Here is a 20,689-nt window from a genome sequence, read left to right on the forward strand (position 1 = left end):
TTGACAGAAGTGTCTGACTTCGGCTCAGGTAACGATCTCGCGGTCAATGAGTTCGAGCCCCGCGTTGGGCGCGGGGCTCTGGGCTGATGGCTCGGAGCCTGGAGCCTGCTTCCGATTCTGTGTCTCCCTCTCTCTCTGACCCTCCCCCATTCATGTTCTGTCTCTCGCTGTCCCAAAAAAATAAATAAACGTTAAAAAAAAAAAATCAGTCTTCTCCAATTTCCAAGTAGAAAATATCCATAAATTTGTTATCTGTGTACATAGATGGTCTTTATTTATGCTCCAAATATCCTGTTAAATTATCCACAACTTTACCAAAACTACAGCTGAGTGAACTACATAGTCTAAAAATCCTTTTCTTGGGGTGAAACTATACTTTTTTCTTTTCTTTTTTTTTTTTTTACCACAAGTGTCATTATTAGTGAAGCTATCCTCTTAAATAATCGACTTTTAAGAAACCTACCATCCTCTGGAACAATAATGCTTTTATTTGGAATTCCAGGTTGAAGGCAATTTTATTGAGGTCATCCATAGAGAGGTTTATATATGTGCAGCACAGCAGAAAGAACACTACAACAGGATTTTACTTCTTGAATATCAGGAGACAAATACCACACGTTTAATTTGGAAAAAATTAAAATCTTCAGTGAAAGAATAAGAGAGAGAGAAAAGAAGAAAGACGAGAAGAAACAACAACAACAAAAAACTTAAGTGTGAGCGACTTCAATGCCATTCTACGTCCAGGAGTATACAAAGTTCAAGAGTGACAGTTCTCAGAACTTTGGGCCTTAGGACCCTTTCATAGTCATAGAAATTAACAAAAAGCTCTCATTTATATGAGTGTATCTACCAATATTTATGAACTTAGGAAATCAGAACTGGGACTTTTTAAGACATTTATTTAGTTCATTTTAAATACCAGTAGTAAACCTATCACACGTTAACATACTTTTTATGAAAAAAAATTTAAGATTCATAAAGATTTTAAAGAGAAGAGAGTTGTCTTATATTTTTACAAATCTCTTTAATGTCTGACAAGACAGCTAGATTCTCACATCTGCCTCTATATTCAGTCTGTTGCAGTAAGTGGTTTGGGTTGAAGTATACAAAGAAAATTGGCCTCACGCTGACATGTAATCGGAAAAGGAAGTAGTATTTTAATTGCCTTTTTAATTTTTTTTTAATGTTTATTTATTTTTGTGAGAGACAGAGACAGAGTGTGAGTGGGGGGAGGGGCAGAGAGAGAGGGAGACACCGAATCCGAAGCAGGCTCCAGGCTCCGAGCTGTCAGCCCAGAGCCCGACACGGGGCTCGAACCCTTGAACCGCAAGATCATGACCTGAGCCGAAGTCAGACACTTAACCAACTGAGCCACCCAGGTGCCCCAACTGCCTTTTTAGGTACTGTGAATTGATCATATAACCTTAGGAAAACTCCTCTGGACACTCATAAGAGAATGAGCAAAAGAGGCAAATGTCTTAGTACCATTATTTGATTTTGAGGATCCTTTGAAAGGGTCTCAAGGACCCCCAGGAGTCCATGAACCACACATAGAAAACCATTGCCCCAAAGTGATCACATATGGGCACGAGCATGAGCCAGAGACAGGATCTACGGTTTCCTTATTGGTCTTAGGTCCCACATGCTGTCTTAGTGTGTGCATCTCATTCCAATTGCACTGTAGTATTTCAACATCCCCTATTTAATCTGTTGCTCAGCTGAAAAAACATTTCAACCTAGAGAAAAAAAGCAATTAGAGATCAACTCTTCACGTACGATACTTTATGAGCAATGTAGGGACTTTTGAAAGATAACTTTGACTGTATTCATTTCTAGCCTTAGGGATGACTTTAGTGCCTACCAAATTCTCCATCCCAGAGATGTCACTGAAGCATGATAAATGGGGGATCATCAGCCCTTCAGAACCCATAGGTAGCATATATTCTAACAGTTTATCCATTCTTCCTTTGAAATATCAATACCTCTAAGAATAAGAGCTTCATTCATTCAAAAATAATTTGGTTCATAAATAAATTTTAAAAGGGGGTGGGGAGGTTGCCTGGGTGGTTCAGTTGGTGAAGCATCTGACTCTTGATTTTGGCTCAGATCATGATCTCACAGTTCATGGGACTGAGCTCCAAGTTGGGCTCTGAGCTGACAGCACAGAGCCTGCTTGGGATTGTCTCTCATTCCCTCTCTCTCTGCCCCTCCCCGGCTCATTCATTCTCTCTCTCCCTCTCTCTCAAAATAAATAAATAAATAAATAAACATAAAAAAATACTTTGGTTGGCGTATATTATTCTTATAAAAATAAATAAAACTGTGTCCCAAAGACCGACACCAAAGGGGAAAAAAAAAAAAAAAAAAACAACCTATGTTTATAAATAGATAACAGGTATGGCACAAGACCAGACTATGGGACTCCTTGGAAAGAGAAACCCCTCTGCCTACGGATATTTGGGAAACCTTTAAGGAGGACATGAGACTTAGGAAAAGCCTTGAAAGATGACAAAGGTTTTCAGAAGTGGTGACAGAATTCCATGCTGGTTAGACATGCAGGGAATTCTGAGAATACTTACGGTAAAAGCCATGAGTTCCCTGGGGAGCAGAGAACAGAGAAGATGAAAGAGCCAAGTACCTCTGGAAATAACTAAACATATGGTGCAGAGAGTTCAGGGAATAAGGAACAAAGAGTTACCAATGAGGATAGTGATATGATGCCTGAAGTAGAGAATGGAGAAAGTTTCTCTCTTCAGTAAAAAATCTGCATTATTACAAAAGCAGGACTATTCAAAGAAGAGCTAAGATGGGTTTAATCCTGACAAGAAAGTACGGAGAATGACGATTTTGTCCATGATCAGCGAACAGGTTGAGAGAGATGTAGGAACTAGGGTGCAAAGCAGGAGGCAGCTAGTGTAATACACCCTTGGGAGAAGAAACATTAGGAACAAGAGCCGCTAAATGAACCCTATAAAGCAACAGCCATCATTAGTGTAGCCTTCCCTAGACGTCAAAGGCCACACTAAGTGCTTTATGTGCCTTAGCTACCGTAATATCCACGTCTGTGTGACGGATACAATTATTGCCACCTTTTCATGGAGGAAGAGAGGGTTCTATCAAATACCAGAGCCAGAGATCTCTTGCAATATGTTTAACAGACAAAATTGAAAGAAGCTTATTTCATGTTGAGAAAGCCTAGACCTTGTTTGTAGATAAAAGAGAAGTCAATACAAAGAGAGAGAAGTTGTAAGAGAGAATGGAAATGACTTTAGAGACTGGGGGGGTGGGGGGGAGGAGGTGAGGAACTGGTATGAACAGCTAAGAAGGAAGGCTCGGCCTTGAAGAAAATGCATCCTCTTCCGACAGAGGCAAGGAGAGGATGACAAACGTTTCCTTCTTGGTAATTCTGCCCAACACCCTATTACCTATATGCTACAGAAGTCAGCCCATTTCACTCTGAAGGCTGCGAATCTCAGCATTCTCCTTTGGCCCTCTTTCCACGGGAGAAAAAGGAAGGAAGGAGATACACGTGTGCAGTCATAGTGCCCTTTCTTATCACCAGCTATTATACAACAGCACAATACACTATATGTTCTATAGATCAAAAAGCATAGGAGATACTCTCTCAACAGAGGATTCACCAAACTTAAGCTAGATGGGGAAGATCAATTGGATCCCCCTGGATGCTCTACAGAGTAACGTGTCCCATGATATTCCAAGGATGTCCCCCAGTACACCAACCTAAAAATGTGTGCCTCAGAATATATGGGTCTACAGACATCTACACTAAGCAAGTAGGAATTTAGTGTAAAGGATAAGAGTAAATGTTAATTGGAGATCACTGGGCAGTCAGACTGGCAGGGCAAGGTATAATGACAGGAAAGGAAGCAGGGGGGAAAGGCAAGGTAAATGTCCTTTCTTTGCTTGCCTGTAAGATATCTCCATCAGCGAACTGGAGAAATCTTTATCTTCCTGGGTGATTGACCCCAGAGGTTGTTACAGCAACATCCAACTGTCCAGCTGTAAAAACGTTCATGAGCATTCCTTTAGCTGCACTTAGAAACAGGCACTCAACTTTCATTTAAAAAAATTTCACTGGAGCACCTGAGTGGCTTGGTCAGTTGAGCACCTGACTCTTGATTTCAGCTCAGGTCATGATCCCAGGGTCGTGGGATCAAGTCTCGTGTCAAGCGCCAACCTAAGCGTGGAGCCTGCTTGGACTTCTCTCTGTCCCTCTCTCTTTCTACCCCTCCCCTGCTCACATGCTCTCTCTCTCTCTCTCTCTCTCTCTCAAAAATAAAATAAAATAAAATAGAATAAAATAAAATAACTTTTTACATAAATAGAGCCATATAACACACACCGTTCTTCACCTTGCTTTTTCTTCACTTATTAATAACTTGGGCATCCTTATGTACTTGTACACATATGGTTGCCTTCATTCTTTTGGGGGCTGACCAGTATTCCTTTACATGGAAGTCCCATAATTTATTTAGCCAAAATACGCACCGCATAGCTTTCATGTGCATGTATATCTATCTGTCAGAAATGTCAACATTTCTTCAAAAAATGTTTTTAATATTTATTTATTTATTGGAAGAGCACAAGTGGGGTAGGGGCAGAGAGGGGGGGACAAAGATCTGAAGCGGGCTCTGAGCTGATAGGCTGACAGCAGCGAGGCTGATGTGGGGCTTGAACTCACAAACCATGAGATCAGGACCTGAGCCAAAGTCGGACACTTAAACCGACTGAGCCACCCAGGAGCCCCGCTAGTAAAACTTTCTAAGTGAATTCAAATATTGCCACGTTGCCCTCCATAGAGGTTGTGCCAATTTATAAACAAAAGGTATGAGTTACTAATAACTCTTAAATGTTGGCGAAAACACTGGGTATAATGCATTTTAATTGCTTTAGGGAACTACAGTATTTTTTATTATTAATACTCAACTTCCAAAAAATATTTGAAGTGACCAAATTGCTTCAATTTAAAAATAATCTAAAATAAAATAAAACACCAAAAAATGTACTTGTCTGAGGAACAAGAATCTCCTTAAGCGTCCAAAATGGCTTTAGTGTTCAGAAGTGATAAAGTGTCTTTGGCAGAACTTTGCCAACGTGTGATATTAAGTAGCAGCAAGACAAATGAAGACAAGAAGTCTTCAACCAAAGAATCTCAATGAAAAGAGTACCAGTTTTCTAACCGTTACCTACGAAAGTCACATCTTCTTTGAGAAGTCATGGGTCATAGTAGAGAAAGAAAAGAAGAAGCAAGTACAATACAGGGGTTGCCCATGGCAGTCTATTCATTGTATGTAACTCAGCCAACAGGGTAAATAAAACCCACCCTATTTACCTCACCAGGTTTAAAAGGTTAACAAAAAAACATCTGACTTCAAATTAATCTGTCTAAATCTGTACCCCTTGTGTCCCCCACCCAAGCCTATCCCTCACCCGTATTCCCAAAGGGCTCACCAGTTTACCCAGGTGTCCAAGTTTGAAACCAGAGCACCACGGTTAATTCTTCCCCATCCTTACTTCCCAGTCAGTCAACCACCAAGACCTATGGATTCTATTTCTTAAACATCTCTTGCATCATGTCTCTCCATCTATATTGCCACTATCCGGAAGTCACCATGAATTGTTGACTCGATTGCCTCCCAACGGTTTTTCTGCCTCCAGACTTCCCTTCTCTGATCCATTCTCTGCAGTAAAGCCTATAATCTTAAAGTGAAAAAATAAACTTGTCATTCTCACCTTAAAACTTTCAGGGGTTCCCCTGATGTCATCAGGATAGTTTAGAAGTCCATCACCAGGTGTACCGCCCACTGCCTACCACATCTGAGATGTTCCCTCTCTCATCTCATCCCTTACCTCTCTCTACTTCAATTTCTATATTCTAAATATACTGAACAACTTTGTATTCTCTGAATTCACCTCCTGTTCCCTCCATGCCCTTCTCTTCCTAGGATAGTCTCTACTCCCCTCCTTTCTCCACCAAGATAGACATCATGAAAACCTTCTTAGAAACTCTTTTTCTGAATCTCTGAATCAAGATCTCCTTCCATGTGCCTCTGATCCTTCTGTGCATACCCCCAGGCACTGTATAATCATGACCTATTTAGACTGACTACACTCAGCTCTGGAACATAGGGAACTGCCTTGTTCATTGTAGTATCTCCAGGGGTTACCTGAGTTCTGGGTACACATTTGAGCATTCTACCAGAGTTCCTTAAGTATATCCTGGGGACCAAAGGTAGTATATGGGAGGAAAAGAAAATATTTTGTGGCTCTATAAATACATGCAAATAGTGTGATTCTCCAGAAAAGATAAATCCATTATTATCCATTATTCTCCTAAATATATTTGACCAAGAATCATCTCTGAGGGAAATAGACACTCATTTGCACAGGGTAAAATTTTGGGAGATTCTTTTCCAAGAGATTTCTAACAGCTCTCAATTAAGAATGTTTCCTCCCCAAAATCATAAATCTTAATGTAAGATTTTTGTCTTCATCTAAGATTTTCAACTTACTTTCTAAAAAACATCTTTAAAAATAAATACATAAATAAATAAATGAATAAATAAATAAATAAATAAAACATCTTTGAGATGTTTAATTTAAAAGATACAAATCTTTAAGATTTGTTATCCGAATTGAAGCTAAATGATTTCAGGTAGGGTACAAATCAGTTTTAGTTTTTTCGGTTTTGGGTTTGCTGTTGTTGTTGTTTCAGAAGAAAAGAATTCACATCCAGAATAACCAATTCCACTAAAATTCCAAAAGGAAAAAGGTGTCTTAATAAAATGAGTGTGGTCCAGGAAGCCGAGAATCACAAGTCAGTGGGATACCAAGAATCCTGTGAGTAACAGAGGCTGGCAGATGAGAAATCTCATTTGCTAGAATAAAGTTTCCCGGCTTCTGTTTCTGGCTGTTACACTTGATTTTCAAAGTTCCAATGTTGTTTAGAAACTGACTGTTCTTTCAGTGCAATTCAGGAAGGAAAGGGGAACATAACTACCACACAATGCCTTTCTCTAGATCATTGAGAAGCCAAACTACAGAGGAGATTCCCATTTTACTGAGTTTTCGTTATTAGGATGTTTCTTCTATATTTAATTTCTTCTGCTATTAAGATGAAAAGAAATATATCCATAAGGAAAAGACCCTGAAATGACTCAAAAAGGCAATTGTAAAAGAAGGATTAAACAAAAGAAAGGCAGCTTTTCTAAGAAATGTGTCACTCAAATGCTAACAGTATTTATATAATGCAATAGGTTGTATTATACAAAGAGGAACATTCCCCTTTCGCCACCTCATGTCTCAAACTGACCAAGACTCTCTCCTTGACCAAATTTGATTCAGGCTATTTTTGACTTGAGTCCTTTTTCTGACGAGGCCCCAACTTTGGGCTCTGTTCTTGACCCATCTAGTTCATTTTCGCAAGAACCTGCTGAGTCAGTTAGTGAAAATCCCCCACCCTTGATATCTGATCACCTGGCCTGCCTTCAGCAAGAATCCTGTTGAGGTGGTCTAGCAAGAATCCTTCTGGCTGTGATCTTTTCTCTTGTAATTTCTTTCCCTCCCCTGACCTGACCTCCACCCCTCTCCTAGGCTATAAATACACACACACACACACACACACACACACACACACACACGTAATATAAATCTCCACTTGTTGTACTCAAAGTTGAGCCCCATCTCTCAGCCCTACTGCAAAACCCCCGTTGAATAGTCTTTCTTGCTGTCTTTAACAAGTGTTATGAAAAAATTTTCTTTAACAAAACCCAAGCCCCCTGCTCTCCCCCCCCCCCCCCCCCACAGGGCTGTCTGTAGATCAGAGAACAAAAGTCATAAAACACTGGAATCCCAGTAACTCCCGAGACTCTCTAGTACACTGGACCTTACTTACAGAGCTTTTTCCTTCAACTAAACTGGAAGATAGACTCTGACATCAAGAAGACCCCACAGCGTAGGGGCACCTGGGTGGCTCAGTCAGTTAAGTGATCCATTTCAGCTCAGGTCATGATCTCACGGTTTGTGAGTTCAAGCCCCACATTGGGCTCTGCCCTGACAGCTCAGAGCCTGGAGCCTGCTTCAGATTCTCTGTCTCCCTCTCTCTCTGCCCCTCCCTGGCTCATGCTCTGTGTCTCTCAAAAATAAACATTACAATAGATAGATAGATAGATAGATAGATAGATAGATAGATAGAAAGCTTAAATCTTAAGACTTTGGATCCTCTTCTCTGTTTTAATCCAACAATATCTACTTGCTTGAACTTCCTGTCACAGAGCAAAACTGCCTGGCTGGAATCCTGAGTTCCTCTAGGCCAGGTAAGGACAAAGATTAGGAGGAGGGTGGGGTGGGGGAGGTGGTGCTTTGTTTTGTTTTTTTAAATTACTTTATAGGGGCGCCTGGGTGGTTCAGTCGGTTGAGTCTCTGACTTCGGCTCAGGTCATGATCTCGCAATTTGTGAGTTCGGGCCCGCGTCGGGCTCTGTGCTGACAGCTCGGAGCTTGCAGCCTGCTTTGCATTCTGTGTCTCCCTCTCTCTCTGCCCCTCCCCTGCTCATATTTTGCCTCTCTCTGTCTCTCATAAATAAATAAATGTTACGAAAAAATTTAAAAAATAAATAAATAAAAATAAAATAAAATAAAATCACTTTATAGCAGACACTGACAGTGGGGACACAATTTGGAGAGGAGTAACTGATCCAGGCCAAGGATCTATAAAGTATCCTAAGGACTTAAAATTCTTCTGGGAGTAAAATTCTCTTTCCCAAGATTATAAGATTTAATTTATAAAACCTCTTGATTCTTTAAAATATCAATGAAGGACATCTATTTTCCCCAGAAGGAAGAAAGATATTTCCATATTCCAAGACCAACCTGCTCCACTATAAGATAATATGCCTGGTTCCTTTTGTGAAATAATATTTAAAAAGCAGGTATCTTAGTCGATTTGGGCTACCATAAACAGAACACCATACACTGGGTGGTTTATACAACAAATGTTGATTTTTCACAGTTCTAGAGAATGGAAGTCCAGGATCAGGGTGCCCACATGGCCGAGTTCTGGGTGAGAGCCATCTTCCTGGTTGACAGTGGTCACCTTCTCACTGTATTCTCACATGGCAGACAGAGATCATCTCTTTTATGTGTCTTCTTATAAGGGTACCAATCCCAGTCATGAAGGCTCCACCCTGAAGTTCTAATTACCTCCAGAAGGCTCCACCTCCAAATACTATCACATAGGAGGAGGTTAGGACACTAACATACCAATTTGGGGAGACACAAACACCCAGTCCACAGCATCAGCTGAATAATTTATTCAGCACTTTCTATGTGCCCACCTGCACAATAGGAAGCACTTTATGTTAACTTCCCAAGATGTGGGAAGTAGGTCGGTTGTTATTTCCACTTTACAAATGAAAACACTGAGTCGGAGACACTGAATGATTGCCCCAAAACACAATGGCTCATAAAAGTGACACTAGGATCCAAACATGGGCAGTCTGACTCTAGCTCATGGCCTTAACAACTCCATCCACCTCACTATCACTTACCTACGGAGTTCATAGACCTACAGCAACCCCTGAAGTTGGATAGTGATTTATGGTTCACAAATCACTTGCCTGAACATCTGATCCTCACATGAATCCCACAAGGTCCCTAGTAGATAATATGAATAAGAGCATGCATATGAAATGCCCAGAAAAACCCCTGCTACATAGCATGTTTTCTATGGGTACCGTCAGATCCGTAGAGAAATATCAAGAGGGTCATGAACCCCTAGAAACTGTGCACAGCAGTCCTTCTTTGTCCATGGTTTCAGTTACCTGCAGTCAATCGCAGTCTAACAAATCATCAGAAGGTCAATAGGAGCCCAACACAATGTCACGAGGCCTGTATCATTCATTTCCCTTCATCTCATATCATCACAAGAAGGCTGAGTACAGTACAATAAGATATTTGGAGAGAGATCACATTCGCATAACTTTTATTAGAGTATATTGTTACAATTGTTTATTATTAGCTGTTGAGAGTCATCTCTTACTAGAGGTGTCATCTCTTACTAGACCTAGTTTATAAGTAAAACTTTATCACAGGTACGTACATGTAGGAAAAAAACACTATGTATAGGATTTGATACTATCCAAAGTTTCAGGTGTTCACTGGGGGGTCTTGGAACATATCTCCTGCAGATAAGGGGATATCACCTGTACCACCTTTTGTGTGGATGTGAATATGCGCATTTCCCAGGAGAAAATCTCAAGAGCTGGATCAAAAATAAGTGCCATACAAAGGATCTGAACTGACAGTTCTCCAAAGAAGACATACAAATGGCCAATAAACACATGAAAAGCCTCAGCATCATTAGTCATTAGGGAAACGCAACTCTAAACCACAACAGATACCTCTTCACACCCACTAGGACGACTATGATCAAGAAGACAAACAAAGTGTTGGCGAGTTGAAACTATCATATGCATTGCTGGGGAGAATGTAAAATGGCATGGTCTCTTTGGAAGCCAGTCTGGCACTTCCTCAAAAGGCTAAACGTAGAATCACCAAGTCCACTTCTAGATGCCCACCCAAAAGAAATGAAAATACATGTCCACACGAAAACCTGTATACGAATGTTCACCGCACCATTGTTCATAATGGCCAAAAATCAAAAGCAACCCAACTGTCTACCAACTGTTGAATGGACAAATGTGCTATATCCATACAATGGAATATTATTCAGCAATACAGAAAAAAAAAAAAAATGAAGTAGTGATACATGCTACATGGATGAACTTTGAAAACCTTACAATAAAGGAAAGAAACCGGACAAAAAGGAATACATACTGTATTCCTGCATTATATTCCTACATTATATAAAATGCCCAGAACAGGCAGATCTATAGTGGCAGAAAGTAGATCAGCGGTGGTCTAGGGCTGGTGGGGATAGAGGGACTGGGGGTTAACAGCTAAGGGGTGTGGGGTTTCTTTTAGGGATGATAAATATGTTCTAAAATTGACTGTGGTGATCAGATGTACAATTCTGTGAATATACTAAAAGCCGTTAAATTGTATACTTTGAATAGGTGAATTGGGGGTGCCTGCCTGGCTCGGTTGGTAGAGCGTGCAACTCCTGATCTCAGGGTTGTGAGTTCGAGCCCCACATTGGGCGTAGAGACTACTTATAAATACATAAATTAAATAAATAAAGTAATATGTGAATTACTCAAAAGTTTCTCAGTGGGGAGCAGCACAGGCAGAAAGACTGACCCATCACAGAAAAGTACAATGGTCCCTCTTTATCCATGGAGGATCCTGGACGCATGAAAGAGTGGATAGTATTGAGTACTAGGTATGCTACATTTTCTCCTACACACACATACCTATGATAAAGTTTAATTTATAAATTAGGCACAATAATAATAATAAACAATTACAATAAATTATGTAAATGGGATCTCTCTCTGCCTCCGAACACCTTGTATTGTGCTCATCCTTATGACGATGACGTGAGATAATAAAATGCCTGTGTGAAGAGATGAAGGGAGGTGAATGACGTAGGCCAGTGACGTAGTGTGACGCTACATGACCTTGTGAGGAGCTGTTGAAGGAGGATCATCTGCCTCCAGACTGTGGTTGAACGAAACCGTAGAAAACAGAACCAAAGATTAAGAAGGGACTACTGTGTTCATATAAATAACAGCCCACAGGCAGAAAGCAAACCACAAATATGTGTCATTCAACCAATAAAATTTCTTCAAAAATCTTCACAAGCAACTACCAAAATGTAGAAATCAAGAGGTTTTACATTCAAGAAAGAATCTGGGGCACCTGGGTGGCTCGGTCAGTTGGACGTCCAACTCGATTTCGGCTGGGGTCATGATCTTGCCGTCAGGATCTCTCATAGGTGGAATCAGCTCCAAGTTGGGCTCTGCACTGACAGCGTGGAGGCTGCTTGGGATTCTGTCTCCCTCTCTCTCCGCCCTTTCCCCACTCAAGCACATGTGCGTGCACGTGGGCTCTCTTTCTCTCAAAATAAATATAAAAAAAAAAGAAGAATCTGTACATCTGTTCTTCTATAACAAGGAGGGGGGCGGGGAGCAAAGCAGAATCTGGCAATACTAAGCTTGCATTGCAGCTTGGTGACAGGTGGGGCCAACGGTGGGCAGCCATTTTTAGTCAGGGCTCAGTAAACCTGAGTCCCCAGTAGGCCTGGTTTTGAGTTTGAGTTTTTGAGCTCCTGATCTATTGCTTTCATTGCATTTTCAGAGGAATTTCTGCCTCAAAGCACATTCATAGCTCTTAGAAGGAGGTGGCCAGTGAAGGGTAGCTATTTGCTTTATAGGTAAGGAAACTGAGGTAAGCTTGCCTAAGGCACAAGGGCATGCAGCCAGCAGTAAAACTACCTTTCCAACTATTCCTTTTATTACTCTTCTCACCTTCCTGCTGATACTTCTAGAGACTTAATTACCGCATTATGTTCCTTTTTTGATTACAACTAAGGAAAATCAGTGATCAAGAACATGCCAGACATTCCAAAATGGCGTTATCAGGCTCTGTGATCTAATCACAAGGAAAGTTTTACCTGGCTCTAAGTATCTTTAGTTGGTGTGGGCAATTTGAGGGGCCCCTCCTGGCCTATATCCCAACACACTCCAATACTAGGGAAGATAAAAAGTATGCTAATCTTGCAGAGAAATAAAATCCCAAGAAAGTATATATTCTCCAAGGTCACCGCACACACCTGTTACGGAAAGGCCAAGTTTCTGACGGACAGACCCTGGACCAGATGGTCTGCTCACATCAAAAATGACCATTGTAAGAAGCTTTGAATCCACAATCTGCAAAGTGAGGAGAGAACCTTGGTTGCCCATACTCATTCATTCCAGTAGGCTTGGAGTTTGCCTGGAAGAAACTTCTGTATGATGGCCATACGTAGTTTAGAGAAAAGGAGAATAGAGCATGATCAAATCTGCCAGGCTGATCTCTCTAGTCAACATGTATGGCACCATTGCGGTTCTGGAATACCTGACCTTTACCCATTCCTAGTGTTTCAAGAACCAGAGCCAGCATAGCACAGAATCACTCCACAGAGGGCTGCAAAGCAAACGCTAGCAGGAAAAATGCAGGGAAGGCACCTGCCTGTGCTACCAAGTAAACTTCTTCGTTTCCAATCAAAATGCATCAGGAGGCCCTCAAGAGGCACATGCTTACAAACTCAGAAAAAGAACGCAACCTCCAAGCCAATCAAAACTACCACTTGTCACTGCTCCCTATTGCGTAACTGGTCACGGCACTCTGAGATAGTCTCGAGAGTTTATCTGTACTATAAATAACTGACGACCTCTTCCTCAGAGATATGGAATCACCATGGAAAGAAAAGGAAAGCAGCATTAGGCCACCCCATCAAGGCGACCTGCCAAACATTCTAGTGCTAAGCGCATCAAAAGAAAGTCCCCAGGGCAATCCATGGCCACCCCCTCGCATGCCCTAGAAAGCCGGGGATCCCAGGCAGCAGCTGAACCCAACTACAACTAGGTTCAGTCACCCTAATCAAGTGATAGGATGAACTCCATTATGGGGTTTATGTGAAAATCTATTTTTTTTGTTTAATTGTGGTAAAATACGTATCATGTGGAATTTGCCATCTTAACTATTTTTAAGTGTGTGGTTTAGTATTATTAAATATAGTCACATATTTGTGCAACCAATCTCCAGAACTTTTCATCCTGTAAAACTGAACCTTTACACCCGTTAAATAACTCATTTCCCTCTTCCCCCAGCCTCTAACAACCTCCAGTCCACTTTTCCTTTCTTTGAACTGGACTAGTTTATATACATTATATAAGTGGAATCATATAATTTATAATTTGTCTTTGTCTTCTTATGACTGCCCATTTTAATTAGCATAACATCTTCAAGGTTCATCCATGTTTTAGCAGGTGTCAGATTTTTTTTTCCTTTTTAAGGCTAAATATTCCAGTGTGTGTGTGTGTGTGTGTGTGTGTGTGTGTGTGTGTGTGTGTAAACACACCACATTCTGTTTATCGACTCAGAAAATCTCTCTCTATATCTCAGGAGTATGATGATGTTGCTCTGGTGACACACAGGTTATGAAGTTCAATTTATAACTATCATGATTTTGTATGCACAAGAGAGACAGGCAGAGACAGACACAGCCTTGACTATGCCATGTTCGTATTCCAGAAAAAGAACAACAAGCTAACCCAAGTGGCAGTGGAGCTAAATTCCAGCATCAAGAAACATCGCACCATTCCTCTCCAGCTCAAAAATAAGTTTTGTTCACTGTATATTTCCAGGTTCTGGAACGGGTCTTAGCACATGGTTGGCACTCATAAATTTATAAATATCTGTTGACTGAATGAATCCAGAAAAATGACTCAATGCTCCAAATCCAACAGTTGGAATGCCTCTGATTAGAGAGATGAGGTTGAAGGATGGAAAAAGAAACTTCTGTTTGAATTTCTTCTTTTTTAACATTTTTTTACTTTTGAGAGAGAGAAAGAGCGTGAGCAGGGAAAGGGCAGAGAGAGAGGGAGACACAGAATCCGAAGCAGGCTCCAGGCCCTGAGCTGTCAGCACAGAGCCCGATGCGGGGCTTGAATTCACGAACCGCGAGATCATGACTTGAGCCGAAGTCGGACACTTAACCGACTGAGCCACCCAGGCTCCCTGTTTGAATTTCTATTGGTACTGTTTAAATTATTTACCACAAGAAATTGTTTTTGCATTGTTAGTGGAATTTTTTTTGAGGGCAAAAAATCTGAAAGGATAATTTGTCATTAAAAATACATCAGTTCAGGGGCCGCCTGGGTGGCTCAGTTGGTTGAGCATCGAACTTCAGCTGAGGTCATGATCTTACGGCTCATGAGTTCAAGCCCCACGTCAGGCTCTGTGCCGACAGCTTGGAGCTGAGCCTGGAGCCTGCTTCGGATTCTGTGCCTCCCTCTCTCTCTGCCCCAACCCACTCACATTCTGTCTCTGTCACCCTCAAAAATAAGTAAACATTAAAAAAAAAATTTTTTTTTAAATACATCAGTTCAGTTCACTTTATGTGTACCCTTTCTCAGAGAGCTACTGGAATAAGTGTCCCAACAAAATGGTAGAAAAAATCAAGAAGACATGGGATAGAAGAAACAAGACCCATCGTGACAGAGGCAAATTCTTAGTGTTGTAAAGCACCGCCCTGGGTTGAAAGCTGTTTTCCTCCTTCATGCTGCTGAAGGCAGACCCCAAAGTAACAGCTGTGCATCCAACATCATGAGCAACCAGTCTGGGCTGGCAAATCAGGTCAGACAGCTGTACTTGAGATAAAATTGGTTGAAATAGGGGCTAAAATGGGATCATCTTAAGAGAAGATTTAAGTAACTGGCAAAGAACTTGTCAGTTAAATTATTGAAAACACCATAGAAAATTCTGGAAACACAGAAAGACAACTCTGGGGGGAAACAAAAGTCAGAAAGGAGGAGTGATCCTATAGTACATAATTCAGCTTTTAACAGTGTGTAAGAAGGCATAATACCATTGGCTGTACTGAATACTGACCTAACTAAAAATTATGGTGTAAAGAACAGGAAGGATGCATGTGAATGGTAGTTGCAGGAATGCAAAAGAAATTTAAATTCTCATACTCCACCTGGAAAGATAATACATGATGACTACACCCGAAAAATCAAGAAAGAGCAACGTAGGTATTATTTAGGGCATGAGTAAGTACTAACAAGCTAAAAGCGATGAACATGAAATGCTCTTTCTGAAAAGCAGGAAATGATGGGGGGGGGGCTGCTATTTTTAATAACAAACCTTATGGAATTATTTGACTCTGAACTATGTGTATACACAACTTCAATAAAATTAAGAGGTAAAAAAGAAAAAAAAAAACACAACTGGGACCCACACTGGAATATCTTACTTCACAATGATTTTTTTTTGAGATAGAGATAGAGAGAAAGAGAGTGAGTGGCAGTGGGGAGGGGGGTGCGGGCAGAGGGAGAGAGAGAGGGAGGGAGAGAGGGAGGGAGGGAGAGAGAGAGGGAGGGAGGGAGAGAGGGAGAGACAGAGAGAATCTTAAGAATCTTAAGCAGGCTCTATGCCCAGCAGGGAGCCCGATGTGGGACTTGATCTCACAACCTATGAGATCATGACCTAAGCTGAAATCAATAGTCAGTCGGATGCTTAAGTGACTGAGTCACCCAGGTGCCCCAATTTTTTTTTAATAGGAAATAGTTGCCATGGTGGTTTCTAATGGGACACAAAGGAATAACTGAGTTACAGGTAGGATGGATGCTTTGAGTTCCAACGCTGGACGGTTCTACAGAAGTGTAACGAAAGTCCCTCTAAGAGTGTTTGGGCTCCTCAGCCTGTCCGGATTTACCCATGACCAAAAATCTATTGAGAAACAAAAGGAGGCAAGACATACTTCAGGTCCAATATTTACCAAACCTTGACAGTTCGGGCATGGATGTCCTGCCAAAAGCATGAGCCAAGATAGAAAATTGTAAATAGCCAAGATATGACCAAAATTTGTTCCAAATCACCAGTGTGCTGTATGGGGCTTTTCCCTCTTCTCCAGGGTACAATCGGTTCAAAGTCCTATTCATACCCTTGTCTATCGAGGCAAGTTTAATACTAGACTACTAGTCTGTAATTTTGGCCCCCAAAATGAGGCTGATGCTGAGTCCCATCTCAAATGATTTCCAATCCCTGGAAGGTTGGGGAGGGGGAAACTGGGGGGGGGGGGGGGGGGGGGAGGGGAGGGAGTAAGAAATGGCCAGATTCTTACACACTCAGATGTCAGTCTCATCAGAACACTTAACACTTTGTCAGTCGTGGAAGAATCCAAAGCAGATGAAAAATGAACATCAACATTTGTATACCAGGAGAAAGAAATTAAAGAACTTGGTTTCCACTCTGGCAGTGAGGGGTGACCCCACCTTCGCCCTAGAGCAAATGATCAAAATCTTTTGCGTAGATAGAATACTTATATTCTTAGTGTTGTAAAGCACCACCCTGGGTTTAAAGCTGTTTTCCTCCTTCATTTTTCTCACCTGTAAACCAGTGAGTTAGGGTGGGGTGGGGGGAGGGGTGACGATAAACCTCACAGGGTTACTGCCAAGATGAGGTGATTAACAATTGCAAAGTTTTGCAATGGGCCAAGTGCGTTGGGCGCTATTTTCTAAGTGCATGGCATATGAAGCAGCTCATTGAATCTTCAAATTATAAACATTATTATCTCATTTTCCAGATGAGGAGGCAGAAGCACACAGATTGAGTAACTTGCTTAGGATCCTAGTTAGTGGCGGAGCTGATACGCTAATTCAGGTGATCTGGCTCCAAAGAGAGTGCTCCTAACAACCAGTCTGTGCCGAAAAGAATGAAACACGATGCGCCCAGTAGACGTTATGTGTATGTCTACACAGTGTGCGCCAGTCCGGACAAAGAAGGTAAGTGATAGCCACCTTGAGGTCTGGCTGCCTGACGAGACCAAGGTCTCCACTCCTCTCCCTAGGTCCCCAAGCGCACTTCTTTCCCAAGGGTCCCCAGCGGCTGCGGGCGCCCTCCCTCTCCAAGCCCCCAGAATTCCAGCCCCGCTGCTGGCCAGGAGTGGAGAGGAGCCGGTCCGCAAGGCCCCAGACCGCGATCCCGGCGGCGCGAGGTCAGGGGCCCGAGTTTACCTTGACCTGCACTCTCATCGCTCCCGGACTCCCGCGCGGGGCCGCGCAGGGGCGCACACAGCACCTGGGCACTTCTTCCGCGGGCTCCGGGAACCGCGGCGCCCGGCTGGGCCGGATCGCCGCCGGCCAGACGTGCCCCCCGGCCGCTCCGAGCTGCGCCTTCTCTCCTCCCTGCGTCCGGCTCACGCCACGTCCGGTCTCCTCTGCCACCGGCCCCGAGCGGAACCAGAGAACGCGTCCCTACCGCCCTAAGCTGAACCCCGTGCCCCGTTAGGTTTCCGCTCTGACACCACCTCTGCGCTGGCCCCATCCCAGCTTCTGGACCGGCGACTGCGGGACCAGCCCTTTAGTGGGTGCCCTGCATTGGCCAAAACCTCAGAGATGATAATCAGCTTCTGGTGGAGACCCGAGGGCTAGGGAGAGCAGGTATTTCGTAAGTCCTAGCTATTCTAGATCCGAGTTAGATACTTTTGCGACTGGCCCCACCCACAGCCGCCCAGGGCCCTGGGTGCAGATCAGGTGAGTGGCCTAAGGCTCTTTTGCCCCACCAAGCCTGGGCTGCCCTGCCTACCTGTGAGCGCTCCACAGCCCGTCGGGCCTTCATCCTTGACTTGCAGGCCCCGCTAGCAAAGCCTTATCTGAGCTTCTGACTTGTGGAGTCAGATCTGGGCTCCACCTCCACTCGCTGCCTTTTACAGCCCTGTAGATTTGTCATGATACTTTTTCCCCTCAGTTACCGCCTGTGTAGAAAAGATGTGTCGACCTTACCTAAATGAAAAGAGTATGGTGAGGGTCAAATGGAATGTTCAGCAACAGACAGATTTGTGGTATTGCATTGTTCTTGTTGAGTCACTGTGGTGGGGGGAGGACACGAGACATTTACCCTTATAGCACTTTTACTATGGAGGAGTTAGTGGGTATGCCAAGGGACCCCTTGGCACCTGAGTTTACTTATCTATGCCGTGGGAATGACAGCAAATAAACCCACCTTCCTCAGAGCTTGTACTGAACAAAAGAAATCCACAAAGGGCCAATACAAATGCTTTCCCGGTTTCGGTGTATTTTCAGTGCATTCTCCTAGCTAGGAGTCTTGATTAAGGCTGGGTCTGTGACTATGAGTGGATCCCAGTATGCTGGCAGAAGTCATTCTCACTTGTAATTAATTACAAGTGTTGTAATTAACAATGCTAGCTATTCATCCCTGATTATTGACTTCAGATTAGGGGCGCCTACCATTTTAGTCCATTCTGAATTTCTGCCCAGGGAGCTCACATTTGCAGACATGGGTTCCCCCCCCCCCCCCCATTTCTCAGTGTGGTTTTAACAAACATTTCTTTATTAGAAAACTTGAACCTCTCATATGTGTAGTAACATTTTGTTTTCCTATTAACACATTCAATCTTTCCTCTCCTTGACCCATCTCCTTCAAACTGTTAATGATCTGTAAGCAGTTAACAGGTTCAGAAGCTCCCACCTAAGGCAGTTAAGCATGCCTTGATTGGTGTTCCTCCATGTATGGCCCCTGTTAGGTCTCTAGGGACTGGAGCTCTCAGAAATCTGCAGACCTGCCAAGAAGACTGGACATTTGAGATCCAAGGTTCTTCGGAATCTTGGTGCACTGTGATCACTATCTTCTTATTTAATCTTTGGTACATTTACGTGTTGGTATGGTTATATGTTCGTTTCAGATCAAGCTACAAGGCACAAAGTCTAAAATACCACAGCCATACCAGGATATACCAGGGCAATTCCGGGGCGTATGGCATCTGATGGGCTAGTTTACAAGCTGCCTTCGGTTCCCAAGCTGGATCTGAAACACCTGAGCCATCAGTGAAAACTGCAGATTCCCAGAGCCCCACCCACCCCTCCCAGACCACTTGTATTGGAATCTCTGGGGTGGGGCCGGGGAATCTGCATCTTTTACAAGCACCTTGATCAACTTAAAGGCTTATCTATAGAAGTCTTCTGGCCATAAATATACCTATGCCCAGAGACTAGCTATGAAATTTAAACTTTAGAATGTTCATCAGTAGTCTAGTGTGGCTTGTGATTCAGGCCAAAAAATATTTCCTGAACACAGACTGTTTGTCAGGTATCCTGCTGGGTGTTGGAAAAACAAAGATGAATAAGACATTGTCCAGTCTGCAAGGAGTTTGAGTTTGTAGGAGGAGGAACAATAAAAAATGAAACAGTACCTGGGGCACCATTGGTAACCCTCGTCAACAGAAACAGCGTTGTATTTTCTCATTTGTTGCCCTCCCTTAGACTTTTCTTCTTTTGCCCATTCTTAACTCCTATGTCTTCGGCTTTGTCAGACCTCCCTTTTTTATCCTAGACCTTGTAAATGTTTGATTCCTGACCCAACATGGTTTTAAAGTCAATATGAGATTTCAGAATGGAAAGGAACAGCTGATTTTTCAGCAGAGAAAAATGGGTATGATGACATTTTTTTTTTTTTTTTAATGTGTGAAGATCTTAATGAGTCCCGGTAATTGGAAGCCGCTAAGGGGTAGCTTCTAAGATACGCGTTCTTCTCTTGGAGAGAATTGCTTCAAGCTTGGAATTGTTTTGGTTGGGTTTCCTTTATTTGGACAGGAGTGAGGGTTGTTGGGGTTTTTGCACAGTAATACTTCCCAGCCTCTCTGGACAGCCAACGGGGAGAAAATGAGGGGGGGGGGGGGAAAAAGCTCTGTGCCTTTACACCAAGAAGAGACAGCACCATGGGAAACCTCTTGCCCAATGCATCAGGGCATATGATCACCTCTAGTTTGTGGTCACCACTTTCCTTTCTGAAGCATAAAGGAAACAAAACAAATGCCATGGTATTCTGAAGGGGGTAGTGGAAACTATGATAAGCCTACTGTGTGGTGTTCCACAAGTGGGGAAAGTTTAAAGGAATGGGTTATGAATTGAAGAAGTCAGATGAAGGTGTATGGCCAGTAATGAAGGATGAAATTCAGCTCCCCTAGTCCATTCCTGTTAACT

At 42.6% G+C, this 20,689-nt stretch overlaps 1 protein-coding gene across 3 annotated transcripts in view; it reads right to left on the reverse strand.

Annotated features, from left to right (window-relative positions):
- TRPM6 (transient receptor potential cation channel subfamily M member 6) overlaps positions 1-20,689 on the reverse strand; it is a 196,631-nt gene that overhangs the window by 129,640 nt on the left and 46,302 nt on the right. For 2 of the 3 annotated variants that reach the window (XM_078436941.2, XM_060610050.3), the window contains exon 1: positions 17,705-18,099. The exons of the other annotated variant lie outside the window; for it this stretch is intronic. In XM_078436941.2, coding sequence (XP_078293067.2) covers positions 17,705-17,722 — 18 coding nt within the window. In that variant the 5' untranslated portion in view covers positions 17,723-18,099. Of the gene's footprint in view, positions 1-17,704; positions 18,100-20,689 lie in introns of those variants that run through there. 3 annotated transcript variants of the gene reach the window in all.

The sequence above is a fragment of the Panthera onca genome, chromosome D4 (genome assembly GCF_046562875.1).
Source record: "Panthera onca isolate mPanOnc1 chromosome D4, mPanOnc1 haplotype 2, whole genome shotgun sequence".
Lineage (NCBI taxonomy): Eukaryota > Metazoa > Chordata > Mammalia > Carnivora > Felidae > Panthera > Panthera onca.